The sequence below is a fragment of the Rhinatrema bivittatum genome, chromosome 2, assembly GCF_901001135.1.
Source record: "Rhinatrema bivittatum chromosome 2, aRhiBiv1.1, whole genome shotgun sequence".
NCBI classification, from domain to species: Eukaryota; Metazoa; Chordata; class Amphibia; order Gymnophiona; family Rhinatrematidae; genus Rhinatrema; species Rhinatrema bivittatum.
The window spans coordinates 177,088,858-177,112,231 of NC_042616.1; the positions used below are offsets into that span (position 1 = coordinate 177,088,858).

At 43.7% G+C, this 23,374-nt stretch overlaps 1 protein-coding gene across 1 annotated transcript in view; it reads left to right on the plus strand.

The window, feature by feature from the left end:
* The window catches only part of DYNC1I1 (dynein cytoplasmic 1 intermediate chain 1), a 693,069-nt gene that overhangs the window by 363,558 nt on the left and 306,137 nt on the right, over window positions 1–23,374 (plus strand). The window contains exons 8-9 of the mRNA XM_029588927.1: window positions 9,601–9,763; window positions 22,891–22,990. Coding sequence (XP_029444787.1) covers window positions 9,601–9,763; window positions 22,891–22,990 — 263 coding nt within the window. The remainder of the gene's footprint in view (window positions 1–9,600; window positions 9,764–22,890; window positions 22,991–23,374) is intronic.

Below are 23,374 nucleotides of genomic sequence, written 5' to 3' on the forward strand. Positions count from 1 at the left end.
GCAGGTCTTCTTTTGGTTAACGAATATAAGTTCAACACATAAAAATTGGCAATACTGGCGATTGCCCTGGCCAAAAATCCCCCCCCCCCCCCCGAGTGGCTAAAAATTCATACTGATTTTCACTTTTATCCAAATTAAAAAAAAAAATACGCCCCCAGACAGTATGTTTATTTGGGGAAGTAAACAGCACACATATTTTCATTTTCAAATGAACATGCGTATTTTTTTTTAAACCTTGAGCAGTTGCCTGCAAATGTGCTCACTTAGGGCCTCTTTAATAACCCGCAAGAAAGAAATTGTGCATTCTTATGCTATTTTGACAATAGCTATTTCCTGCGGCATTTCTTAAACTGCGGTACTGCAGGAATTTAACTTGCGTTGCCACAGCCGAGAAAATTGTGCGTTTCCAAACACGGCAACGTGGGATGGCAGCCCCTATCCCAGGGCCACTAAGCTAAAAGAGCCACAAGGTCCTGTAAGAGGCCCAACCCCCTGTCCAAATTTCCTGGTGTCCCATAGTGGTAACGTCCAATGAAATGCGAATAAAATAGGATTTAACTGCTCCACATGCAAAGATATTGTTGTGTTTGAGGATTTGTGGACCCTTGGTCGCAATGGAGATGACTCCTCCCACGGGGAGGAGCCCCGAGGGGAACCACTGCGATAGGCTGACACAGATAGCAGACACAGAATGGGTAGAGTCTTTATTGTACTGCTGTAAATAGATGGTAAAGCAGGAAGGTAAGGCACTGATCCACAAGGTGCCAATACGTTCAACAGGCTCAGAAGTATAGTCTCACCCAGATGTTCATGATAGGCAGGAGCCCGCAGTGCGGGTAACACCGCAGCTGGTGGGTGGAGTTGGAGCTCCAGATCGTAGAGGTACTCACAGAGTGAAGGCGTCTTCCTGATGGTAGAATGGTGGGACCGAAAGTCCGTGGTGCAGGATATGAAGAAGATAGGCCCTCAAGGAGCGATTACCCAATGATCCAATATCCTGGAATGAATAAGAGAAAAGACCCCCGAAGAGCAGTTGTCTAGGTTAGTGAGGACCCCGAAGGGAAGTTGGAAGCGAGAGACCCCGGAGGAGTGGGTGTCTAGAGCTTCTGCTGGAGCGAGGCCCTTAGCGAAAGGAAGCGTCTAAGCTAGCAGCTTAGAGCAGGCAGAGTAGCAAAGCAAAGTCTTCGCTAACTTAAATTGGTAGTGGAAGCGGAGGCTGGTCATACCCGGAGGTACTGACGTCATGCGGTGGAGCCGCCCCCGAGGTTCCCGCCATGACCTGTATTTGAGCGTCAGAGATGTGCGAGCTCGCGCCCTAGGAGGCCACAGGAGTGAGCATGGCGGATGGGGACGCCCATGCTGGTCTGAAAACGCCGAGGCCCACGGCACTTGGCACCGGAGACAGCCATCTTGCCCAAAGAGAGGGAAAGGGGAGAAAAAGAGGTAGGGCAGAGCGGTCGCAGCCGTCTGCGACCGACGGGCGCAACAGATATGCAAAGCAGCTCATTATTAGAGAGACAGAATAACACAGCTTGCAGTAAACTTTGCAAGCCACATTTTTCTAGGAAACTTAGCTACATTTCAAGAGGTTCCTGGGGGGGGGGGCTGACTTAAAAAGGATTGCAAGACCTTGTATGAAAAACGCCTCGCACCCCTCCCAATCCAAATTCTCTGGTGACCTGTGAGAGGTGGGGGCAAAGTACTGTCCCTAGAATATGTCTCCTCCCCCCTTATAAAGGGGTCTTATTATTAAGTTTTGCCCCTGCCTTCAAACCTCACTCCCTTGTAAAATCTTTCCCCCAGAGGTCCTCTCCACCCCAACCAAACATATCCCCAGCTTGCACTATGGTGAAGCAATTCCAACTCACTCCTGCCCCACTCTTGCCGTAACACAAAATGTCACTGGCTGACCTGCAACAGCACCATTTTCTATTACGGCAAAGGTGGGGCAGGAATCAGTGGGGATCATGTCTGCCCCCTTTGTTCACAGCTAATTATGACATAAGCTGGAGGGGACCGAACGGGTGGTGTGGCAACCACAGGGGGAGGACAACACCTGTAAATGATTTGACAATGGCAAAACGTATGGAGGCAGGGGACGAGGCTTATTAAAAGGCCCATTTTTTTAAATATTTATATGGCTGGGGGCATAGACTGAGGATATGAACTTTAGCCCTAGGGGCCACCAGAGGTGCTTTTTACAGGCCTAGTGACCTCTTTAAGATAGCTGTCCAAGATCATCGCCAGGTACCTTAGCTTGGCGATACTCCCAGGGGACAACAGAGGAACACAGCTACCTCTCTTTGAAGTGTAGCTATCTTTCTTAGAATAACACCACTTAGAAGTTTACTGCAAGCTGCGTTATTCGGTTTACATAATAATGAGCTGCTTTGTTTACATTTGCATGTGACGCAGTTCATTACTATTTTACTAGTGTTGCGCTGGATTTGTTTTGTGCTAAGCTGCGAGATCAGCAAAAAAACATGCGTCAGTTGGCAAATAACACATGTTATTTGCCTCTACCACATTATTACAATTTTGCAGCCCTTTAGAGGGCCTTGGTAGCTTCACTTTAAATATTAGCTACAGGCAGGGATGTACTAAAAAATTACCTCCTATGTGACTACAATTTTGCACAAGTAGAAACAAGGATGGTAACTTTGCATCACTCATTCAGTTACAAAAATTTACATACAGATGGTTTTAGTGATAAGTAGCACACAAAACAAAGAAGGAAAAAGAAAACCAGTTTGAACAGTGAGTTTGAACTGGTCTCTGATGTTTCTCATTTGAAAGAAAAGGCTAGTTGTTTTGTTTATGGCTGTGCAGGGATAAAAAAAAAAATTCATTTTTGTTTTTCGGTTCATTTTCAGGAGGTTTTTCCCCACAAATTTAAGTTCATGGAATGTAAAAAAAATGAATCAAAAATTTTAAAAAAAATTATCCAAAAAAAGAAAACAGAGCTTCCCAAGGCCTCTCATTTTGTCCCCACCACCTATTCCTCCCACCCGGAAAAATGCTGGTGCTAGGCCTGGAGACCAGGTCTTGACACCTGGGCCTCAGCCTAGGATCAGGCCCAGGCCTGGAACCCAGGCCTTGCAGCTCCATGAATGCTGTCCTTTTCTTTCTTCTTTAAACTTACTTTGTGCACTGGGGTCATGCCGGAATTAATTAATTACCTCCAGCGCATTCACCCCAGCACACGGCATCAGTTTAAAGAAGAAAGAAGATGATGGCATCGACGGAGCTGTGAGGCCTGGGCTCCAAGCCTGGGCCTATGCCTGACATTAGGCTGAGGCCTAGGCATTGGACATGGCCTGGCCCTCGGATACCTGATGGTGCAGATAAGTGACTGATTGGGAGGGCTTGGGTCTCTGCCGAGGCCCTGGCATCGGCTTGGGTATAGGTCGAGACTCCGGCATCATGCTCAGGCCTAGGCTGCGACCCCTGCTTTGAGCCTCAGCCTATGCCTTAGACGAGTCCCCATTTTTGAGCCTAGGACTAGGCACCAGCATTGTGCTTAGGCGTAGGCCGCGGCCCTTGCTTTGGGCCTTGGTCTACACTCTAAGCAAGGCCCCAGACAAATGCAACAAATAAGATTTGTTTCATTCTGGGGCTCTCAATTTGTTTTTGGGACCCTGAATGAAACGAATTGCCCTGTTCACCGTGTTTTTGAAATTCATTTAAAACAAATGCACATCCCTATAAACCATGGTGAAATGATTTCTTGGGGCAGAGGGCTGCCTAGTCTTTTTCAGTCTTGTGCACATCATAGCAACAGTGCAGCAGAGCTTACTGAAACAAAGTCTGTAACCAATCATGTATTTCCCTTGATCATCTTAGCTGGCATTTTGTTTACTTTTTATTTTATTTCAAGTGGATCTTTTTTTTTTTTTTTTTTATTTTGGATGTTTTATAGTTGTCAAGAACCATAACATTGTTTTTACAATTTATTTTCAAGCTGTGGGAAAATGAAGTTTTTGTTTAAAAAAAAGTGATCCTTTCAGGTTGTTTGCTATAAGAACATTCCAGTTGTTTTCCTTTTAACACTTTCTTCTTAAATCTTCACACTGGGCCTTTTTTTTTTTTTCTTTCTCGTTTTTAATTCATGGTGCAAGTATTTGCTGGTGATGATAGTGGTATGTAGGAGGCATGTTTTCCTCTAGTCAGTGCCAGGCAAATTCTGTGCCAGCTATTGTTCGAGTCGTATAGACTGGTCCCACTGTACTTCGTTGAGCAGCCCCCCCCCCCCCCCTCCTTTAATCCTTTAGAATAATGGATATTTTCTTCTTCTTTGCCAGTTTTGGCTAACAGCAATGCCTTCTACTGTCTCACATGCATACTGAAATCTGAACTGCAGTTTCTATTTCTGTTGGAGCTCGGATGGCAAGGAGGCGGGTGGGGTGGAGGCATGCTTTACTTACTAATGTAATATTATGAAATGAATGCTAGAGTACTAGCCAACATTTTGAATTGATTTAAAATGGTTGTCACTAGAATTCCATATATATATATATTTTTTTTATTTTGAAGAAAAATGTTACTGGTAATATGGTAACATGGTAACATTGTAAATGTCAGCAAAAAAAAAAAAAAAAAAGATCGGCGTGGTCCATCCAGTCTGCTCAGCAAGTTTTTTTTGTTTTTTTTTTAAGGGTAATAACTGCCGCTCCGTGTAAGTTACCCCCCATGCCCTCTGTTGAAGGTGGTGACTCCTGCTCTGTGCAGGTTATCTGCATGCCCTCTGTTGAAAGTGGTGACTCCTGCTCTGTGCAGGTTATCTGCATGCCCTCTGTTGAAGGTGGTGACTCCTGCTCTGTGCAGGTTATCTGCATGCCCTCTGTTGAAAGTGGTGACTCCTGCTCTGTGCAGGTTATCTGCATGCCCTCTGTTGAAGGTGGTGACTCCTGCTCTGTGCAGGTTATCTGCATGCCCTCTGTTGAAGGTGGTGACTCCTGCTCTGTGCAGGTTATCTGCATGCCCTCTGTTGAAAGTGGTGACTCCTGCTCTGTGCAGGTTAACTGCATGCCCTCTGTTGAAGGTGGTGACTCCTGCTCTGTGCAGGTTATCTGCATGCCCTCTGTTGAAAGTGGTGACTCCTGCTCTGTGCAGGTTAACTGCATGCCCTCTGTTGAAGGTGGTGACTCCTGCTCTGTGCAGGTTAACTGCATGCCCTCTGTTGAAGTTGGTGACTCCTGCTCTGTGCAGGTTATCTGCATGCCCTCTGTTGAAGTTGGTGACTCCTGCTCTGTGCAGGTTATCTGCATGCCTTCTGCTGCGGGTAGTAACTGTTCTTCTCTTCGCTTCCCCTTCCGGGGGGGGAGGGGGGGGAGGTGGCATTCCTTTTACCCACCCTTTCAGTGAAGAAATATTTCCTGATGTCGTTCGCGAGTCTACCCCCTTGGAGCTTCATATTGTATCTCCTAGTTCCACAGCTTCTTTTCCATTGGAAAAGATTATGATCCATGAACTTTGCAGCTGCTGAAATAGCTGAGCTAAAAACTTCATTATACCTTAGCGACGTTTATTGTAGCTTAGCGATTTTCCCTGTTGTTGTTGTTGTTCTCTCTTTCTCCCTGCTCTCATCTTTTCAGCAGCTTTGATTTTGCCCACTGTAGTTATTGTTTCATTTCCAGATTTGGTCCTCCTATATTTTTAATATAGTGCACAGCATATTGAAATAGAAGCGACTCAATCAGTTCCGACCATCTTTCAGTCTTCCTATTCAGCTGTGGGCCAGCCAGCCAAGTTTGCCGGTTAAACTTATTTAGCTAATTTTTAGCAAGATATTCAGCATTATGGCAGCACCGCTGAATATACCCAGCTGTATAAAAGTTACCCAGATAAGTTTATTCAGCTAACTTTAGGACTGCTCTTCGGCAGTCCTAAAGTTAGATGGATAGCAGGCGACATTCCAGAGTACCCCAACCACAAACCGTCCCCCAAGATAGTCAGATACTGTTTTATCCAAATAAAAACATATCCAACTAGCTCAAGTTTAGTGAGTAGGTCAGATTTTAACATTTTTATATTTATTTGATTTATATTCCATTTTTTGGCACTTCAAAGTGGATTACACTCAGGACCTGTAGGTATTTTCCTGATCCCAGAGGGCTCACAATCTAAGTTTTTACCTGAGGCAATGAAGGGTGAAGTGATTTGCTCAAGGTCACAAGGAGGAGATTTGTCTGACTAAGTCCATACTTAGCAGGATAAATGACACTGAATATCAAGCCCAATGTCTCTGCTGATGGTGACCTTGGTGGTGAAATAGACCTTGACTTTGGTGATGGAATTTCTCCTGGCCATGTGTCTAGTGATGGAACCATTTTTGACCAAGCATTTGCTCATAGAGCTCTGCCTGACTGTGAGGTAGTGTCTCTCATAACTATGTATTTGGTGACGGAACTTCTATTGACTAAGACAATAATTTTAAAATGGGTGCACAGGCACCCATATACGTGTGTATGGGTATGTGGCCAGATATGCAGCAATTTTATATCCTGCGCGCACATAGACATACATGCTATAAAATTGCGTACATGTGTGCTCCTAATTTTAAGCTTGTATGCTCATAAGGGTAGATCTTTAAAAAATACGTGAATCGCGTACTTTTGTTCGCGCACCAGGCGCGAACAAAAGTACGCGCCTGGTGCGGCACTGCCTGTTCCCTCCGAGGCCGCTCCGATTTCGGAGCGGCCTCGGAGGGAACTTTCCTTCGCCCTCCCCCCACCTTCCCCTCCCTTCCCCTACCTAACCCACCCCCCGGCCCTTTCTAACCCCCCCCCCCTAACTTTGCGCGTGCCGGCCGGCAGCCCCGCTCGTGTTCCGGTCCCGGGGGCTGGTCTGGAGGCCTCGACCATGCCCCCGGGCCGGTGCCATGCCCCCGGGCCTGCCCCTGAAACGCCGTGGCACACCCCCGTAATGCCGCGTCGTTTCGGGAACGCCCCCGGACATGCCCCCTACCGCCGCTTTTCGAAAGCCCCGGGACTTACGCGCGTCCCGGGGCTTTAAGCACGCCGGCGGCCTATGCAAAATAGGCGCGCCGGCGCGCGAGGGCCCTGCGCGCGTAAATCCAGAAGGATTTACGCGCGCAGGGCTTTTAAAATCCGCCCCATACAGCATAAGTTGGCTTTGGGACGTGCAAGTGAGGGAATTTTATAACAGACCTGCCTCCAGGCCATGATCAGTTTCACCAGTTTGTCCACCAGTTTGCCCAGTCTACAGCTAGATCCTCCAAACCCCTCTGGTTCTTTTAACCTATACACCCTCCAGTTAATCCAGACCCCTTCAAACACTTCATAGATGCCTGGAAATAGTTTTATTAAGACTTACACCTCGTCCATAGCAGAAGTAACTTTGCGCTGGCACATAGCCACTTTCACTTATATTCTGATGAGAGATATTCACGCATCAGTACTTGTGTGCGCATGTGGGTGGCTTATAAAATCAAATGGACATGTGTTTGTGCTAGATACATGCCCATCTCCCGATTTTGGTGTGCAGCAGGCTTTTAAAATTCATCTTAATGCATTTATGGATTGTTTTATTCATAACTATGACTAGGGGAGTATCCTAGTGGTAAAAATAGCAGGCTTAAAACCAATGAAGCCAGAGTTCAAATCCTGCTGATGCTCCTTGTGATCTTGGACAGATTACTTCAGATACAACCTTTTTACAAAGCATTTTTCCTATAGATGCAAAATGTGGGAAACCTTTAGAAAATAAGCCCCTAAGATTGTAAGCTCTCTGGGAACTGGGAAATACTACAGCACCTGAATATTACTCACCATGAGCTACCAATAAAAAGGTGTGATCTAATTCCAAAATAAAATATGTATTGCTGTCACTACTCCTGGCCATGTCTTGAACTGTATCACTCTTTTATGTGGCTTTCAACTCCACTTTTTTAAACTATAACCTTTCCTCAGTTCCATTTAGGGTGGTGTCTCTCTCAAATAAATCTTTTGTGCCTTTACTTAGATTAATCTTAAATCTTTCAGTGCTTGAGGTAGTATTACTTATTCTGTATTAGTACATCCCTTGGAAGAAATCATGATGCTGAAATTGTTACGTGCTATGAATTTTATGCTGCCAATGTGCTGTTCAAATGTTATGTATAAGCAGCTCTCCCAGAGAGAAATATTTGCCTGCTTTCTTCAACATTCACATATTTCACTCCTGCAAGCATAGACCACATTTATTTGTAAAGATGATGTTTCTGGCCAGTACTGTTATGTCAGTGTTTCTATGACTCTACTTTTGAGCCATCATCTATACCAGCTAACTCTTGTGTCTGCTCTGGGTGCTTCCTGGTGTAAGACATCTCTCCTTATTCCAATTTTTATTTTTGTGAATATTTTTTGTGAATATTTGTGAATATTTCTCTCAACCATAGGCCAGGATTCATCATTCATTGCAGAATGATGAATCCTGCGAAAACGGGGGGGCGGGAGGCGAAGGGGGGGACCAGACCTGCGAAAGCCCACAGCCTTCGCACCACGGCGCTACTGCCGATGATAATGTCAGTAACATTATTGCCGGCAGCGAAGACACAGCCGACTCTGCCCTGTCCCCGTCCTGACTCCTCCCCTTCCCGCCCTGACTCCTCCTCTCCCCCAAATTTGCATGATATCGCATGCGAAAAGGCCCTTTTCGCATGCGATATGGCCTTATCGTGTGCGTTAGGGCCCTAACGCATGCGATAACGCTTTAGAAAATAACCCCCACAGTTTCAGGCCAGCGTCGGTTCTCGAGCCCACTGACAGCCACGGGCTCGGAAACCAGACGCCGGCAAAATTGAGCGTCTGGTTTTTGACCCGACAGCCACAGGCCCATTTAAAAATTTTTTTACTTTTTTTTTTTTACTTTTGTTACCCTTCGGGCCTCCGACTTAATATTGCCATGATATTAAGTTGGAGGGTGCACAGAAAAGCAGTTTTTACTGCTTTTCTGTGCACTTTCCCGGTGCCGGCAGAAACTAGCGCCTACCCAAAGGTAGGCGCTAATTTCTTAAAGTAAAATGTGCGGCTTGGCTGCACATTTTAATTTCTGTATTGCGCGGGAATACCTAATAGGGCCATCAACATGCATTTGCATGTTGAGGGCGCTATTAGGTGCTGCAGGTTGGACGCACGTTTTCCTCCCCTTACTGAATAAGGGGTAAGGGAAAACGTGCGTCCAAGAGCAGGTCTTTATCGGTCTGTTTGTAACTTAACAGACCTTTTAATGTTTTGCATCTTTCACTTTTTCTACTCGAGCCTCCCTTTTGTTTCATAGAGGTCTCCAAAATTCCAGTTTCTTTGTCTTTTTCATAGCTTCCTTCACATCACCCTCCATCCTTCCCTTACTTCTGTTTGAATAGACCATGCTGAAGCGAAGCACATTTTTTCAAAGTATAAAAAAAATGGATAAAACTATAAATATGCAGTTACCGAGCTTCAGTTAGCTATAAGGGGCTGATGTTTTTCATTAGTTCTTGTGGCATTAAGTTGCACACTAAGTTCCTTGTATCATAATATACCGAAGTGCTATGATTTGATTTGCTCTGAACACTTAAAAAACTCATGTTTCTGTCAATATCTTTTGTAATTTTGCAAGCTCCTCCAAGAGAACTTACAGAGGAAGAGAAGCAACAAGTTGTCCATTCTGAAGAATTTCTGATCTTTTTCGACCGGACTATTCGTGTCATAGAGCGAGCTTTGGCTGAAGACTCAAACATTTTCTTTGACTACAGTGGTAGAGATCTAGAAGAGAAAGACGGGTTAGCTGATTTTTATTATATGATTATAAAATACTGTTATATGCTGAATCCAAATGAAATATATTTTCTCCTTCCCTCCCATAGATTTTAGATTAATTTAAATTCATTAGAATAATTTAACAAGGATGGAAACAAATGTTCCTTTGACTACATCACATTCATGCAGAGGCAATAAGTTTACTGATGTAGTTAATCAGATATAAATGCAGTACCAGGCATTAAAGGCTGTACCTATTTATTTATTACTCGGATATATGTCCTGCCTTTTTGAATACAGAATTCACTCAAGGCAGGTTATAGAATAGTAGAAAATTAGCCTTCAAGCAGGTTATTTGTAGCTTCACATTTAAACAGCAGCAAAAACACAATATGTTGATAAAATAAATGCACCTTAAGGCCTAAATAAATAAATCTGCAATCATGACTAAGCTCTAAACAGCAGCACAATATTACTGGCTAACTCAAAAATAAACACTGCCATAGCAAACCTCTAGATTGTAGCAGCGTGTTTAAGGTATCCAAGAAGAAATGCTAGACAGTTTCTGTAGTCAGTTTTCAAGTTTTGCATTTAAAGGCCTGATAGAATAGCCAGGATTTTATTTGCTTCCTGAAGTAGAAGTAGTCATGTATTTATCAGAGCCCTTCTGCTAGGGAGTTAAAACGGCAGATGCTTCTCTTATGGAGGATCTATTACAGGTATCTGATCTTTTGGGTTCTTTTGTTGACGAAGTAGTTATGGAAGCTCCAGGTGAGGATCTTAGTGGTCTGGAAGGCATCTATGTGGATAGCCTTTCACTCAAGTAGATAGGCTTATTTCCTCTTAGAGCTTTGAGTTTTGGAGTGTTAGAATGTTAGAGTGTTTGAGTTTTGAATTTAATTCTGAATGGTATTGGCAGTCAGTGGAATTTGAGTAGGACGGAAGTGATGTGGTTGTGCGGTTTGCATTCTTCTATTAGTTGTGCAGCAGAGCTCTGAATTATCTGGAGTTTGCTTAGGGCCTTATCTGTTAGACCCTTGTAGAGTATGTTGCAGTAATCCATTTGTTTGATTACTGAGGCATGAACAACCAAGATTAGGTTTGACTACTTGATGAGCGGACACATGACATTTAAAATTTCATAATTGAAAGTGGCAGACTTTTACTATTGCTTGGATTTGTGGGAGCATAGTGAGTTCTGAGTCTTTTAAGACTCTGAGACTTTTTATCTGTCTTTGTGGCTGGTCCTCATGGTTTTTGGTTTTTGATCAGGGATTTGTTTGCACCTATTTTGTATCTATAGTATCTCCATTTTGTTGGGATTCAAGTAGAGGTTTTTGTCCATTCTTGAATGGCTTTAAGATACATATTTAGTTTATTATTGTTGATAGGTCCTGGTCCATTGTTGGCATGACCTGGACATCATTTGTTTATTTTATTTATTTATTTAAAAACTTTTAATATACCGACATTCTTGGAGCACATCAGGCCTGTTTACAAAAAAACTTAGAAAGGTAGAAAATACAATGAACACGGTGGGGGAAGAGGGGAACAGTCGAGAAAAGGGAGGAGAGGGGGGCAGGGGCGAGCACAGCTGGAAAGGATAGGGTAGTAGAGTGAGAAGAGAAAGGAACCATAATAAAACGGGATGCAAAGAGAACGATATACAACAATTTCTTTAAAAGATAGCAATACAGGGGAGAGTTAATTTACATTATTTCCAAGATTTCTGTCAAGGGGCGGGGGGAAAAGAGGCAGGGGAGGCTGGGAGAGTTACAGAGGGTAGAGGATGGAAAGGGGGAGGAAGGGAAACAAGGTTATGGCTGGGAGAGTTACAGAGGGTAGAGGACGGAAACGGGGGGAGGAAGGGGAACAAGGTTATGTCTGGTTGACATCCGGGTAGGCTTGCCTGAAGAGCCATGTCTTGATGCCTTTTTTGAAGGTGTGCAAGGAGGGTTCAAGACGTAGATAGGGGGGAAGTGAGTTCCAGAGTGTAGGGCCGGCAATGGTGAACGCCCTTTCTCTGGTGTTGGTGAGGTGTGCAGTTCTGAGAGGTGGTGTGTACATGGTGCCTGTGAGGGCGGTTCTAGTGGGGCGATTAGAGGTACGGAGACTTGGCATGTTATTGAGCCATGCAGACTTATTTTTATGGAGTGCGTTGTGAAGGATGGTGAGGGTTTTGTATTGGATGCGGTAGGGGATCGGTAGCCAGTGCAGCTCCTTTAGTATGGGAGTTATGTGTTCAGTTTTACGGGTATTAGTTATGATTCTTGCAATGGCATTCTGTAGGATTTGTAGGGGTTTAATGGTGGAGTAAGGGAGGCCTAATAGGAGTGTATTGCAGTAATCAAGTTTAGCAAGGATGGTTGTCTGCAGGACCAGTCGGAAATCTTGGGCATGGAGGAGTGGCTTAAGTTTTTTAAGGATATGGAGTTTGTAGAAACCCCCCTTTAGTAGAGACTTAACGTGTGGTTTAAAATTGAGGTGTTGGTCTAGAGCGACTCCTAGATCTCTTACAGAAGATAGAGGTGAGTGGGTTAAGGTGGGGACAGTGGCAGTAGGGAGGGTAGCGTATTCCAGTTGATTGGAGATGATGAGGATTTCCGTTTTCGCAGCATTAAGTGCGAGGTGGAGGTTGGCTAAGAGGGAGTTAATGGTGGCAAGGCAGGATTCCCAGAATTGCAGGGAATCTTTGAACGTAGTTTGAATGGAGATGAGGATTTGAACATCATCAGCATTCAGGAAAAAGTTCAGACCAAGGTCAAAGAGAAGGCAGAGGGGCAGAAGGTAGATATTAAAAAGCGTGGAAGATAGGGAAGATCCTTGGGGGACCCCTTGCATCAGGGGGATGTGGGAGGATTCACATTTGTCAAGTTGTTCTACGTATTTTCTGTGGGTGAGATATGAGGAGAACCAAGATAAGGCAGTGTCAGCGATACCTATCTCTGCCAACCGGGAAAGAAGGATTTGGTGGTTGACAGTGTCAAAGGCTCCGAAATGTCAAGAATTTCCCTTGATCCATGCCTATGAGGATGGTGTCAATGATTGCTAAGAGGAGGTTTTCGGTATTGCGACCTTTCCGGAAGCCAAATTGTGAGGGGTGGAGGATGTTGTGGTCCTTGAGAAAGTCTGTGAGTTGTATGTTGACTACCTTCTCAAGGATCTTGGAGATGAAGGGCAGGTTGGAGATGGGCCTGTAGTTTGCTGGGTCAGCAGGGTCAAGGGTGGGTTTTTTTAAGAAAGGGTTTCACCACAGCAAGCTTAAGGGGATCATGGACTTTGCCAAAAGTAAGTGAGCAATTAATTATGTCTGCTAAGGGTTTGGCAGTGGTATTAGGATGGAGAGGAGGGTTTTTGAGGGGATTGTGTCTACGATGTGAGAGGCAGGTCTCATCTTTTTTAGGATGGTTTCTATTTCCAGGGTTGAGGTAGGGTCAAGGGATCCAAGGCAATGACTGGTATTATTAGAGAGGGGGGTGGGGGTGGGGGAGGGCTTGGCGGGGAAGCATAGGAGAATACTGTTGATTTTGCTCTGGAAATACTTTGCGAGCTCTTCACATTTTATGTTAGTGTTTCTTCCGTTGGATATGGGGGGGAGGACTTCGTAAGATCTGCAACATAGGAGAAGAGGGCATTGGAGTTGAATTGGTAGCCATGAATTTTGGATGAGTAGAAGTCTCGTTTAGCTCGAAGGGTGGCTTGGCGGTAGTTGTGCAAAGTATGTTTGTATACTGCTTTGTGTGTAGGGGAGGGTTGTTTGCGCCAGATGCGTTCCTTGGATCTTAGGTCCTGCTTGAACTTTTTTAACTCATTGTTGTACCATGTTTTTTTTTTATCTCTGGTTGCGAGGGGGATATTTTTATGAACCATTGGGCAGAGTTCATCAACTATGGATGTGGTGATATTATTCCACGAATGTAAGGCTGCATCAGGATTGTAGAGGTCAAGGTTCATAATTGCTTTGTCGAGTGCTAGGGTAAGGTCCTCTGAGGAGCATGGTTCTCGGAAGGATATAGTTTTGTTTTGTTTTTGTGGGCTCTTGTCATTGGTATTGGAGGTGAGGAGGGCATTGATGATGAAGTGGTCAGACCAGGGGATAGGGGTGGCAACGGGGGTATTGGGTACTGTGATGTGAGAGTTAACAAAGAGTATGTCGAGGGTGTGGCCTGCTCTATGTGTGGGCATTGTAATAAGCTGTCTGAAGCCAAGGGCATCGAGGGTAATCAGGAGGGTTTCACAGGCCGGGGTTGCTGGGCTGACATCTACATGGAGATTAAAATCTCCGAGAATGATAGCAGGGAGGTCGGGTTTAAGGTTTTCAGCAATAAATTCTATGAGTGGGGAGGGGTCATGGTCGAGTATGCCTGGGGGGCATAGATGAGGCACACCTGAAGCGCATTAGATCTAAAAAGCCCTATCTCTAATTTGGGGGGGGGGGGGGGGTTGGGAAGGTTGGAGCTTGAGGTTAAGGCTTTTCCTGGCAGCCAGGAGTAACCCTCCACATCTTTTATTGGGTCTCGGGATGGAGAATATATCATAGGTCTGTTGGGGGAGCTGGTTCAGGAAGACATGGTCGGAATCCTTTAGCCAGGATTCAGTAATGGCACAAAGGTCAGGGTTGTTGTCAGTGAGCATGTCATAGAGAATGGGTGCTTTCTTGAGTATAGATTGAGCATTGAATAAAGAGATGGCTAGCGTAGCTAGGCCAAGGAATTGCGTGAGTGGTGAGGTCATGATGGGGACTAGGGATTTCCGTGGGTTGAGTGGAAGTATTTGAGATATATTAGTTTTACGTAGGTGGGGGTGGTGCACAATAGGGATTGTCGAGTAGCACATGACAGCGCACTGGTAGAGGAAGGCAGTTAGTTATAGAGCTGGTGTATTTGCCTCGCATAACCAGGAGGCGGGAGGAGATAAAGGTGAACCCATGGACAAAGAATTGTAAGCGATAGGGTAGCTGGATTATACCAATACAAGTAGCTACAAAATGCAGAGTAATTGGTGACACCTGGGTAGGGAGAGTGGGGATTCCAGAGGGGATTCCAGCGAAGATTATTGCGGACAATAAAGTAAGTGGGAACAGGTGGCAAGGCAGATGGGGTTATATGGAAGGGGATAGGGAATGAACCCAAGGCAGCGGCTTTAAAGGTTGCCAGGAAAGTGAATAAGTCTTGGGGCAAGTTGCACAGCAAGGGGCACACGAAGGGGCGCACTAAGGGGCAGGCCCCCTTAGGTCGTGCTCCTTCGTGCGCGCAACGCCCGGCGCATAGCGCAGTAAAGAGGAGCCCTGAATTTAAAGGCTGAGGTCAGGTTTTTTTTCCCCGGCACTTGTGTCAGCGTGGCTCCTGCCCTTCGATCATCCACATAGATGTAAACCTTTACGTCAAAGGATCAAATCATCTGTGCAAGTGATTTGAGATATATGTTAAAGAGTATTGTGATGGAGTCTTGGGGGACCTCAAAGTTAAATTCAGGAAGTCAACGTGATTTCAGTGAAATGTACTGATTGTTGCCTACCCAACAGAAAACAGTTGAACCAGGTTAGAACTTTGCCACTTAGACTGACCTCTGCTAGTAATAACAGCATGATTTGTGATCTATGGTATCAAAGGCAGCTAAAAACTGCTGCCTAGCTTCTAACACAATATTTAAGGAGATCATCCAATAGGGCAACGAGGACTGTCTCTGTTTCAAGTCATTTTCTGAATCCAGATTAATATGGATCGAGTCAGTTTTTTTCTGTTAGCCATTTCTTCAGCTGAGTTCTTAACGATCTTTTGATAAGTTTACCTAGAAAATGAATATTTGACTGCAGGAAGTAGTTTTCAGGTTTGTCTAGGTCCGTTTGTCTTTTTTATTAGAGGCTATATCACAGCCTTTCTTGCACTGGAGGGAGCACATTCTCAGAGAGAGAGAGAGGTTTACAATTTTGGCGTCTAGGCTGTAAAGCCCTCACTAGCTAGATTTACTAAGTGTGATGGGCACAGATCAAGGGTGCAGATTGTTTGGACTTAGGGTAGCTAGGGTCATTTCAAGGACTTTCTCAGTGAATGGGGTAAATGATTCTCTTATCTCTAATGTATTTGTCTTCAAATGGGTGCTTTCTTGATTGTGTTGATGGAGTCCTTGATTTGGTTGTGAAAGTAAAAGACAATTTTGTTTGCTGTTAGTTTTAGATATTCAAGTAAGATTTTGTTAAGATAGTGGTTGTTGTAGACCATTTACTATTTCAAATTGTTTCTTGGTTTGGGGCTTGCTCAATACACTGAGAGAAATATATATTTTTTGTTATTGTTATGATCTTGTGGTTTGTTACTATATGTAATTTGCATTTTAGGCTGTCCTGTTCAAGGAGTATCTTGGACCTTTTCTTTCTAGTCTAACTCTTTGACATTTTAGAGTTTGAAGTTCATGTGAATACCAAGATAAGCTTGTGTTGGGTGAGTATAGAACTTATTTTGAAGGCAATTTTGTCTAAAGCTTTTGCTAGATTTTTATTCCATACCTTTACATGGTGGTTACATGTCTTCCATAGGATGAAAATATAGAATATTCATCAGGTTTTCTGGAGTCTGGGATTTTTTATTTGAGATCACTTTCAAGGATCTGATTGTATCTGTTATGATGCTGCTCACGGGCCTAGCAGTGAGCAGTCTCTCACCTCTCTGCCGCCAGTCTCCCAGGCTATCCTGACCGTCTCTCACAGCCCGGAGGCCACCACCTGTTTCCGCGGCAGTTGGAGCTGCCGCCGTCCCGCTTTTGCGGCCAGGAGGCCACCCACGTCTTTCTCCTGGAGGCCACCGACGTCATCTTCTCCCATGCATGGGGAGCCTCCACCTCCAGCCTCTTCTTTGCAGTCTGGTGGCCACCGCCATTGTTCCTCCTGCGGCTAGAGGAGCCGCTGATGCCGGAACCTGCTTTGCAGCCTACTGCCACTCCTGCTCCCTCTCTGCAGCATGGCTGCTGCTGTCCCTGGTCCTGCCTCCTAGGAGCGCGGCTGCGCCTCTCCAGCTTATTTAAAGGGCCCGTGGTGGGAAAGGTCCCGTGGCCCTGATTGATGATTTCATCCAGGCGTCTCCACTTCAGCCCTATTTAAGGGCCATTCGCCAGTCTTCCAGCGCCTTCACAAGGAGCCAGTCCACTCCTGGACTTCTCGTCGATTCCAGCTTCTTCAAGGCACTTCTGTCTTATTTCCTTGTCATCTTCTTCTTTGGTTCCTGGTCTCTCGTCGGATCCCGTGTCTTCGTCGTCGATGTTCCTGATTTCTTTGCCTTCCTTGTCTTTAGATGTTTCAGATGACCCTGCCTTCAGATATCCTTGTCATCAGATGTTCCAGATGTCCTTGTTTTCAGATGTTCCTGATGTCTTTGTCTTCTGATGTACCGCCTTCAGACGTTCATGCCTTTCGGCTCCTCCTCTCGGAAGCCTTGTCCTCGGATGGCCTGGTTCCGCATTCGACTCCTAGCTGCCTGCTGTCCTCTATTTAACTTTGAAACGACCTTCTGGTGCATTTTCCATGCCCGGTCTGAAGTTTTGTCTTCTTCTGGTTGACCTGTCAGGTGCATCGATCACGCTGGGTCACTGAAGCCCCGGTTCAGGTCGGAGGCTGCTTCGAGTGTTGTTCGGATTCCTCTTCACTGCTGTCCTCTCTTCACTCATCAAGTGCTCTTGTTGATGTTCCTGATGTTCCTCTCCTTTGATGTCATCTTCAAGTGTCTTCGTCTGGTCCCAGTACCATCGCCTGTCCTCGACCTCTGTCCGTCCTGTCGCATCTGCCATTTCCCAACAGCAGGTCCAAAAGGGCTATTGAGTGGCTGGAAGGCTACCCCAGAGACCAGCATTGCGTTGTTGGGTTTCTTCTGGTGCGTTCAGGTTTGGCAGAGGTCCGAGCTCCTGGTCTTCAGTCTGTCCACCCGAGTTTGGACACGTCTTGTCTGCCTTGGCACTTCCTCGGAACTCTTCTGGAGTCGCGCTGTGGTCCAAGGGCACACCAACCTCTCCAGAATCGAGGCTGCTCCATAGCACTCCTGCAACAGTATCCGCCAGTTTAAACTTACTGAATAGAGAGAATTTAAATTATTGAGTATTTTTATCATGAGAATGGTGTTATCTGAATGCTATCCACCTGAAATTTTGGGTTTTTCTCTCCCATGTGGAAAATTAGGTCTAGTAAGGGTCCCTTCTCAAGTTTAGAGGATTTTACAGCTTGGGTGTCATGATAATGGTGAGGAAGTCAACTGTGTGAGATGTTGGATTTTCTATGTGTAAATTAAAGTCTCCCATTGTTATGGATCAGCTGCTCGAGTTAGCATCTGTTATATCTCTGATGTTGGTTAGACTGCGGAGTTAGCAATCTGATGCTTGATGGGAGGAGCAATCTGTAGAGAAGGCTTTGTGTAGCAGGCTCCTGGAAAGGGAGGAGTCAGCAATCTTGTAGTGTCTCAGATATCGTCTTGCTAAGGAGTAGCAATCTGTAATGAATCTGATATAGTTGTGGGTGGATCCCTGGGCCAATGGCAGATGACTATGCCCCTGGGAGGATACCCCGAGAGGGACCACCGGCTAGGCTTGAGTATGGAGACAGACATACATAGTTCTTTTATTAAACGGATTATTAGAATCCACCAGAGGTGGCAGTAGTAAGCTGATATGCCCAGCAGGGCTGTAGTCCCTCAGGTACTGGAACAACGATCCCAGGATGGCTGAGCTGCTAAGAAACTGTAGAAAGTGAGTAGGCAGAGCAGGCAGAGTTCATGAACAGAACTAGATGACAAAACTCACGTAAGGTCTCAAGTAAGCTCAGGAGCTGGAAAGGATTAGGCCCAGGAGCAAGTACCTGGTTCCAGGGAAGGCTCTGAGAGAGCGATGGTAACTCACATTTGTTTGTAGCAGTGATAGCTTCCAGGGAGTAGAGAATCTTCAAAGTGTTCAGGAACATGGGCCCTCAAGGAGCGAGTACCGGTTCCTATCTGTAATCTGAAATTAAAGAAAAGAGCGAGGCCCCAGAGGAGCGGGTACCTCTGGTAAGTCCGAGGAGGCAGATTAGCTTGGATAGGGAAACCTTGTCCGTAACCTTATCCCTTCCTTGCTAACTCAGTTTGATAGCGTTTTCAAAGACCTTTAAATATTGGAAGCAGATGACGTCATCTCAGGGGGACGCCCCTGAGGTTCATGCCCTTGCTGGTACAAGAGTCGGGACGCGCGCGCGCGCCCTAGGCATCAAGATGGCGGAGTTGCAGCGTCAAGCCAGTCCGGGTACGCCCGAAGGAGACGGCATGGATACGCCGTGGCAGCTAGCCGTCCATCAGACCCGGAGGGAGTCGCCACAGAGATAAAGAGGGCGGAGTGAAGATGTCGAGCAGCGACGGTCGCAACATCCATGATCATTAATTTGGTGAATTTTAGAGTTAAATCTGTAATCAATTCTAATAGTTCTTGAATACATGAGATATTTGATTCTCAGTCCAAGCAGGAATAGTAGGCATTCTGATTCGGATACTAGTGAAACAGGAGGTTTAGCAAATTTTGATAGTGTTTTGGGATAGGATTGCTAGTTCTTCTCTTCATCTTCCTGACCTGGTTTTGTGAACAATGGAAAAGCCTTCTGGGTATAATTCATTTAATGAGACTCCTCCTGCCTCATCTGTCCATGGTTCAGTTAGCCCTAAGATGTCTAAATTTAGTTCATTTATAATGTCCTGCATCTTTTGCCATTTTTACTTGACAGATCTGGCATTCATTTTGTATGACGCCTAGGGCCTTGGTATAGGCCACTAACAAATTTCAATAAACATAAACATTAACTAAGCCAATGCTTTGCTTATCATGTGGCTTTGAGTCCAGCTGGTTTAAGATTTGAGATCTTAAACCAGCTGGACTGTATGACCACTGTAATTCCAGAAAAAAAAATCAACCACACTACCCAGTAGAAAGCTAACTTTTATAGTAATTTTGAGGATGCCATCTGGCAACTGAGTTATACTTTAAGGAGTAATTTTCAAATGCATTTCTGCATGTAAAACGCTGTTTTTTTCACAAAATGAAGTGGAGGTAGAAAAGTAATGAAGTATCAAAAGAATCCCTAAGTTTCTTCCCCTATAGGTGATTGAAATCTGCAAACTGTCAAAAGATAATGCAGATGGCATCTTAGGGACAGAAAAATGAGCTAACAGAATTATTTTAGACTTCCTCAAATTCAAGTCTAAATTATTAAGAATTAGAAAAATAGAAACATGCAACAGAAAAAGACCATACGGCCCATCTAGTCTGCCTATCCACCCAATTAACTTTATAGGGGTCCATTTTCAGCCACTGTGCAGCTCAGCTAGATACCCAGATATCCATACTCTCTGTAAAGAAATATTTCCTAAGGTTACTTCTGAATCTACCTCCCTTCACCCTCATCTCATGACTCCTTGTTCTAGAGCCTCCTTTCTGTTGAAAGAAGTTCACCTTCTGTGCATGGAAACCTTTGAGATATTTAAATGTCTCTATCATATCTCTCCTATCTCACCTTTCCTCTAGGGTGTACATGTTTAGATCTTTAATTCTATCCCCATATGCTTTAGAATGAAGACCATTGGCCATTTTAGTAGCCACTTTCTGGACTGACTCCATCCTGCTTATATCCTTTTGAAGGTGCGGTCTCCAGAATTGTATACAGTATCCCAAATTAGATCTCACAATTGTTGACAGTGGTAAGGCAAACAAAAATTCTAGACTATGCATCTTGAGTGGAAGAAGAAATGGGAAAATAAACCTGTATGCCATTGATGTAAATTTTATAGTCAATTCTGAGATTACAGCATACACAGCAGATTGGAGAGATATAAATGTTAAAAAGAAAACCAGAAAGTACAGAAACCTGAAGCACTCCAGTCTGTAAGGGAGATCATGAGGTTCTCAGGGACTTTCTTTGATAATGGTCATGCAACTAAATGAAAATGAGTTATAGATATGTGATGGCTATTGAAGAGAGACGCTCAAGTAAAATGCTATGGTGCAATGTTTATCAAAATTCAAAGAAATGTCCAAAAGGACTAGAAATAACTTGATACTAGAATCAAAACCTTAGCATAACACTTCAAGAATGGCAATATGAAGAGTCTTAATTAACGGGTGGCTCTGAAAACAAATTGAAAGTAGTCAAGGGACCCCTATCCTTGATATAGGTGTTTAATTGCTTGAAAATGACCTTCTTAATGACTGTAGTCAAAAATGGTAATGATGAAACAGGATAATATTTATTTAGAGCTGAAGGGTCCAAAGCAAATTTTAAAAAAATTGCCCTAATGGATGCAGTTTTCAATTAAATAGACATGTAGCATTCAACTAAACCAACATCAACCAAATTAATAATATAAGGACTTAAAGCGCAAATCTTTCATCAGTGCATTAGAACATAAGTTCATTGGATGGAGATTTGTTTTCATATTTGCAGTGATCTCAGTTACTTCCAAAGTTGAGGTGGGTTCAAAAGCCTCCCACCTAGCTCCCTTTAAAAATGGAACACCACTCAGATTAGACTTGTCAGTCTGAGAGACATGTAACAGTGCATTGTTAAGCTTTGCCTCACCGAAATCTGAAAACTGCTCACAAAGATCTATGGACAGAGTAAGTGTTGGAAGTAAGAAAGTTAACAATATAAAATAACTTACAGGACTGTGAAGCAGCAGCCTGAGTTCTTATGGAGAAATTATGGTTTTTTGGCAGTGTCATTCTTTGATTTATACTCATCTAACTGGGATCAGCAGGTTGCAAGATCATTAGGCAACTTAGTTTTAAACCAACATTGTTCAGTATGCCTCCAAATGCATGTTAGAATCACCAAGAATTAGTAATGATAAAGATCTGCATGCATACTTTTTTGACCCAATTTTCAAAGGGAAAGATTTCCCTTTGAAAATTGACATAAAAAGCATCCTCACACTTTACACTTTTGTGTACAGTTTGAAAGTTGTTCTCTAAGTTACCTGCAATGTTACAAAATTATCCTCCATTTCAAACTGATTATATAGCTCAAATTGGTTTAAACTGTTTTATAATTTTGGGATTTGATGAAAATTTGGTGATATCTCACAATACACCTCAAGGTGCCTGTATGAATATTTCTTCTCATGAGATTTCTTTCTCAAGCAACCCTAAAATCTTTGACATTCATCTTTCCTGCCACTATTATATTAGTTATTATATTAGTTTAGGAGCCACCAAAGAGATATGGTTTTCAGGATATCCAAATTGAATTTCTATGACATTTATTAGAATATGAAAACTCTGTTTTTGGTTAATTTATCCATCCTGTTTATTTTGATAACCAGTCAAATTTGCAGTCATCGAAGACCAGAATTAAGAGCCCATTTGTATAGCATTTCATGACCCAATTCGACCCAACTGATCTCTGCTGTGTCTGCAATCCTAGGCTGCAGCCCCAGATATTTTTGAAGTCCAAAAGATTCCTTGATGTTAGGCCTGGTTCTGTTTTGGACAACTTCCCTCAAGGGAATGTGTTAATTTTTGGGAAGTCAGCACAGTGTATAGAAACGAGAAAATGGAATATTTTCAGTATTAATTGACAGAATTCATGGGTTTCCATGTTTGAAACTATGGTGCATTTGAAATTCTGTCAACCACATTTGAACACAATACAATATATATATATATATGTATATATATTATTTTTATTATTAATTCAGAAAATGTACTGTGCTCTATAATTGAGTATGAAAATTCTTATAAAACAAATAGTGGCAGCAAATACCTTCAGATGTGTTTAGTTTTTCGGTTTGTTCATAACATTAATGGACCATTAAGATAAAGGAATATGGGGCTTGGGGGGGATCTCATTTACTTAAATCACTATTTAAAACAGCTGACCGCAAGTCTTCTTCATTCAGGTTGACAGTTGCAAATACTGTAATACTATCGTTTCATGTTTTTATGCTTTTATGTAGAGCATTATGTTTACCTTCAAAGGCCCCTGTACCCCCTCTGTTCTCTTGACTGTTAATTTAATTACTGTTTAAACAGTTTACCTTCTGGGGATCTGCCAGCCTGCTAGATTGTGTATTTTAGTCTGTTTCTCTTGAAGGGTTGCCTTTCTGGTTCCGCTCAACATCTTATCCTTATCTTGTCTCTTTTCTGACTTGCTCAGAGATGTTCAAGCTGGAGCCAACCTTTCGTTTAACCGCCAGTTCTATGATGAACACTGGTCAAAGCATCGTGTTGTCACCTGTCTGGATTGGTCTCTCCAGGTAACAGTTAAAATACAAGTAATCAGCCTATCTAGATCTTAATGAAATAAACATGCGTATATTGATCAAAAAGGCAATTATCCTTCACATGATATAGCAAATGTCCTGAAGCTGTTTGTGTTGGCATGGAGTTATTTACTTTTATAAATCTTTTAGGAGGGAGGAACGAACAGGCAATCAGATGCCAACATGAAAATATACTTTAAAAAAATATGCAAAACGAAGTTCAAGCAAAAGTAAAGAGAGAGATCTCCTCAAACTTTATGAAAATAAATTACTTACATTTTTTCTTGTTAGTCATGGTACAGCAGCTACTTCTTGGCTGCTGCTGTTCTGTTTCAAGTAATCTGCCTACTGCAGAAGCTTGGATAACCGTTGGCAAAA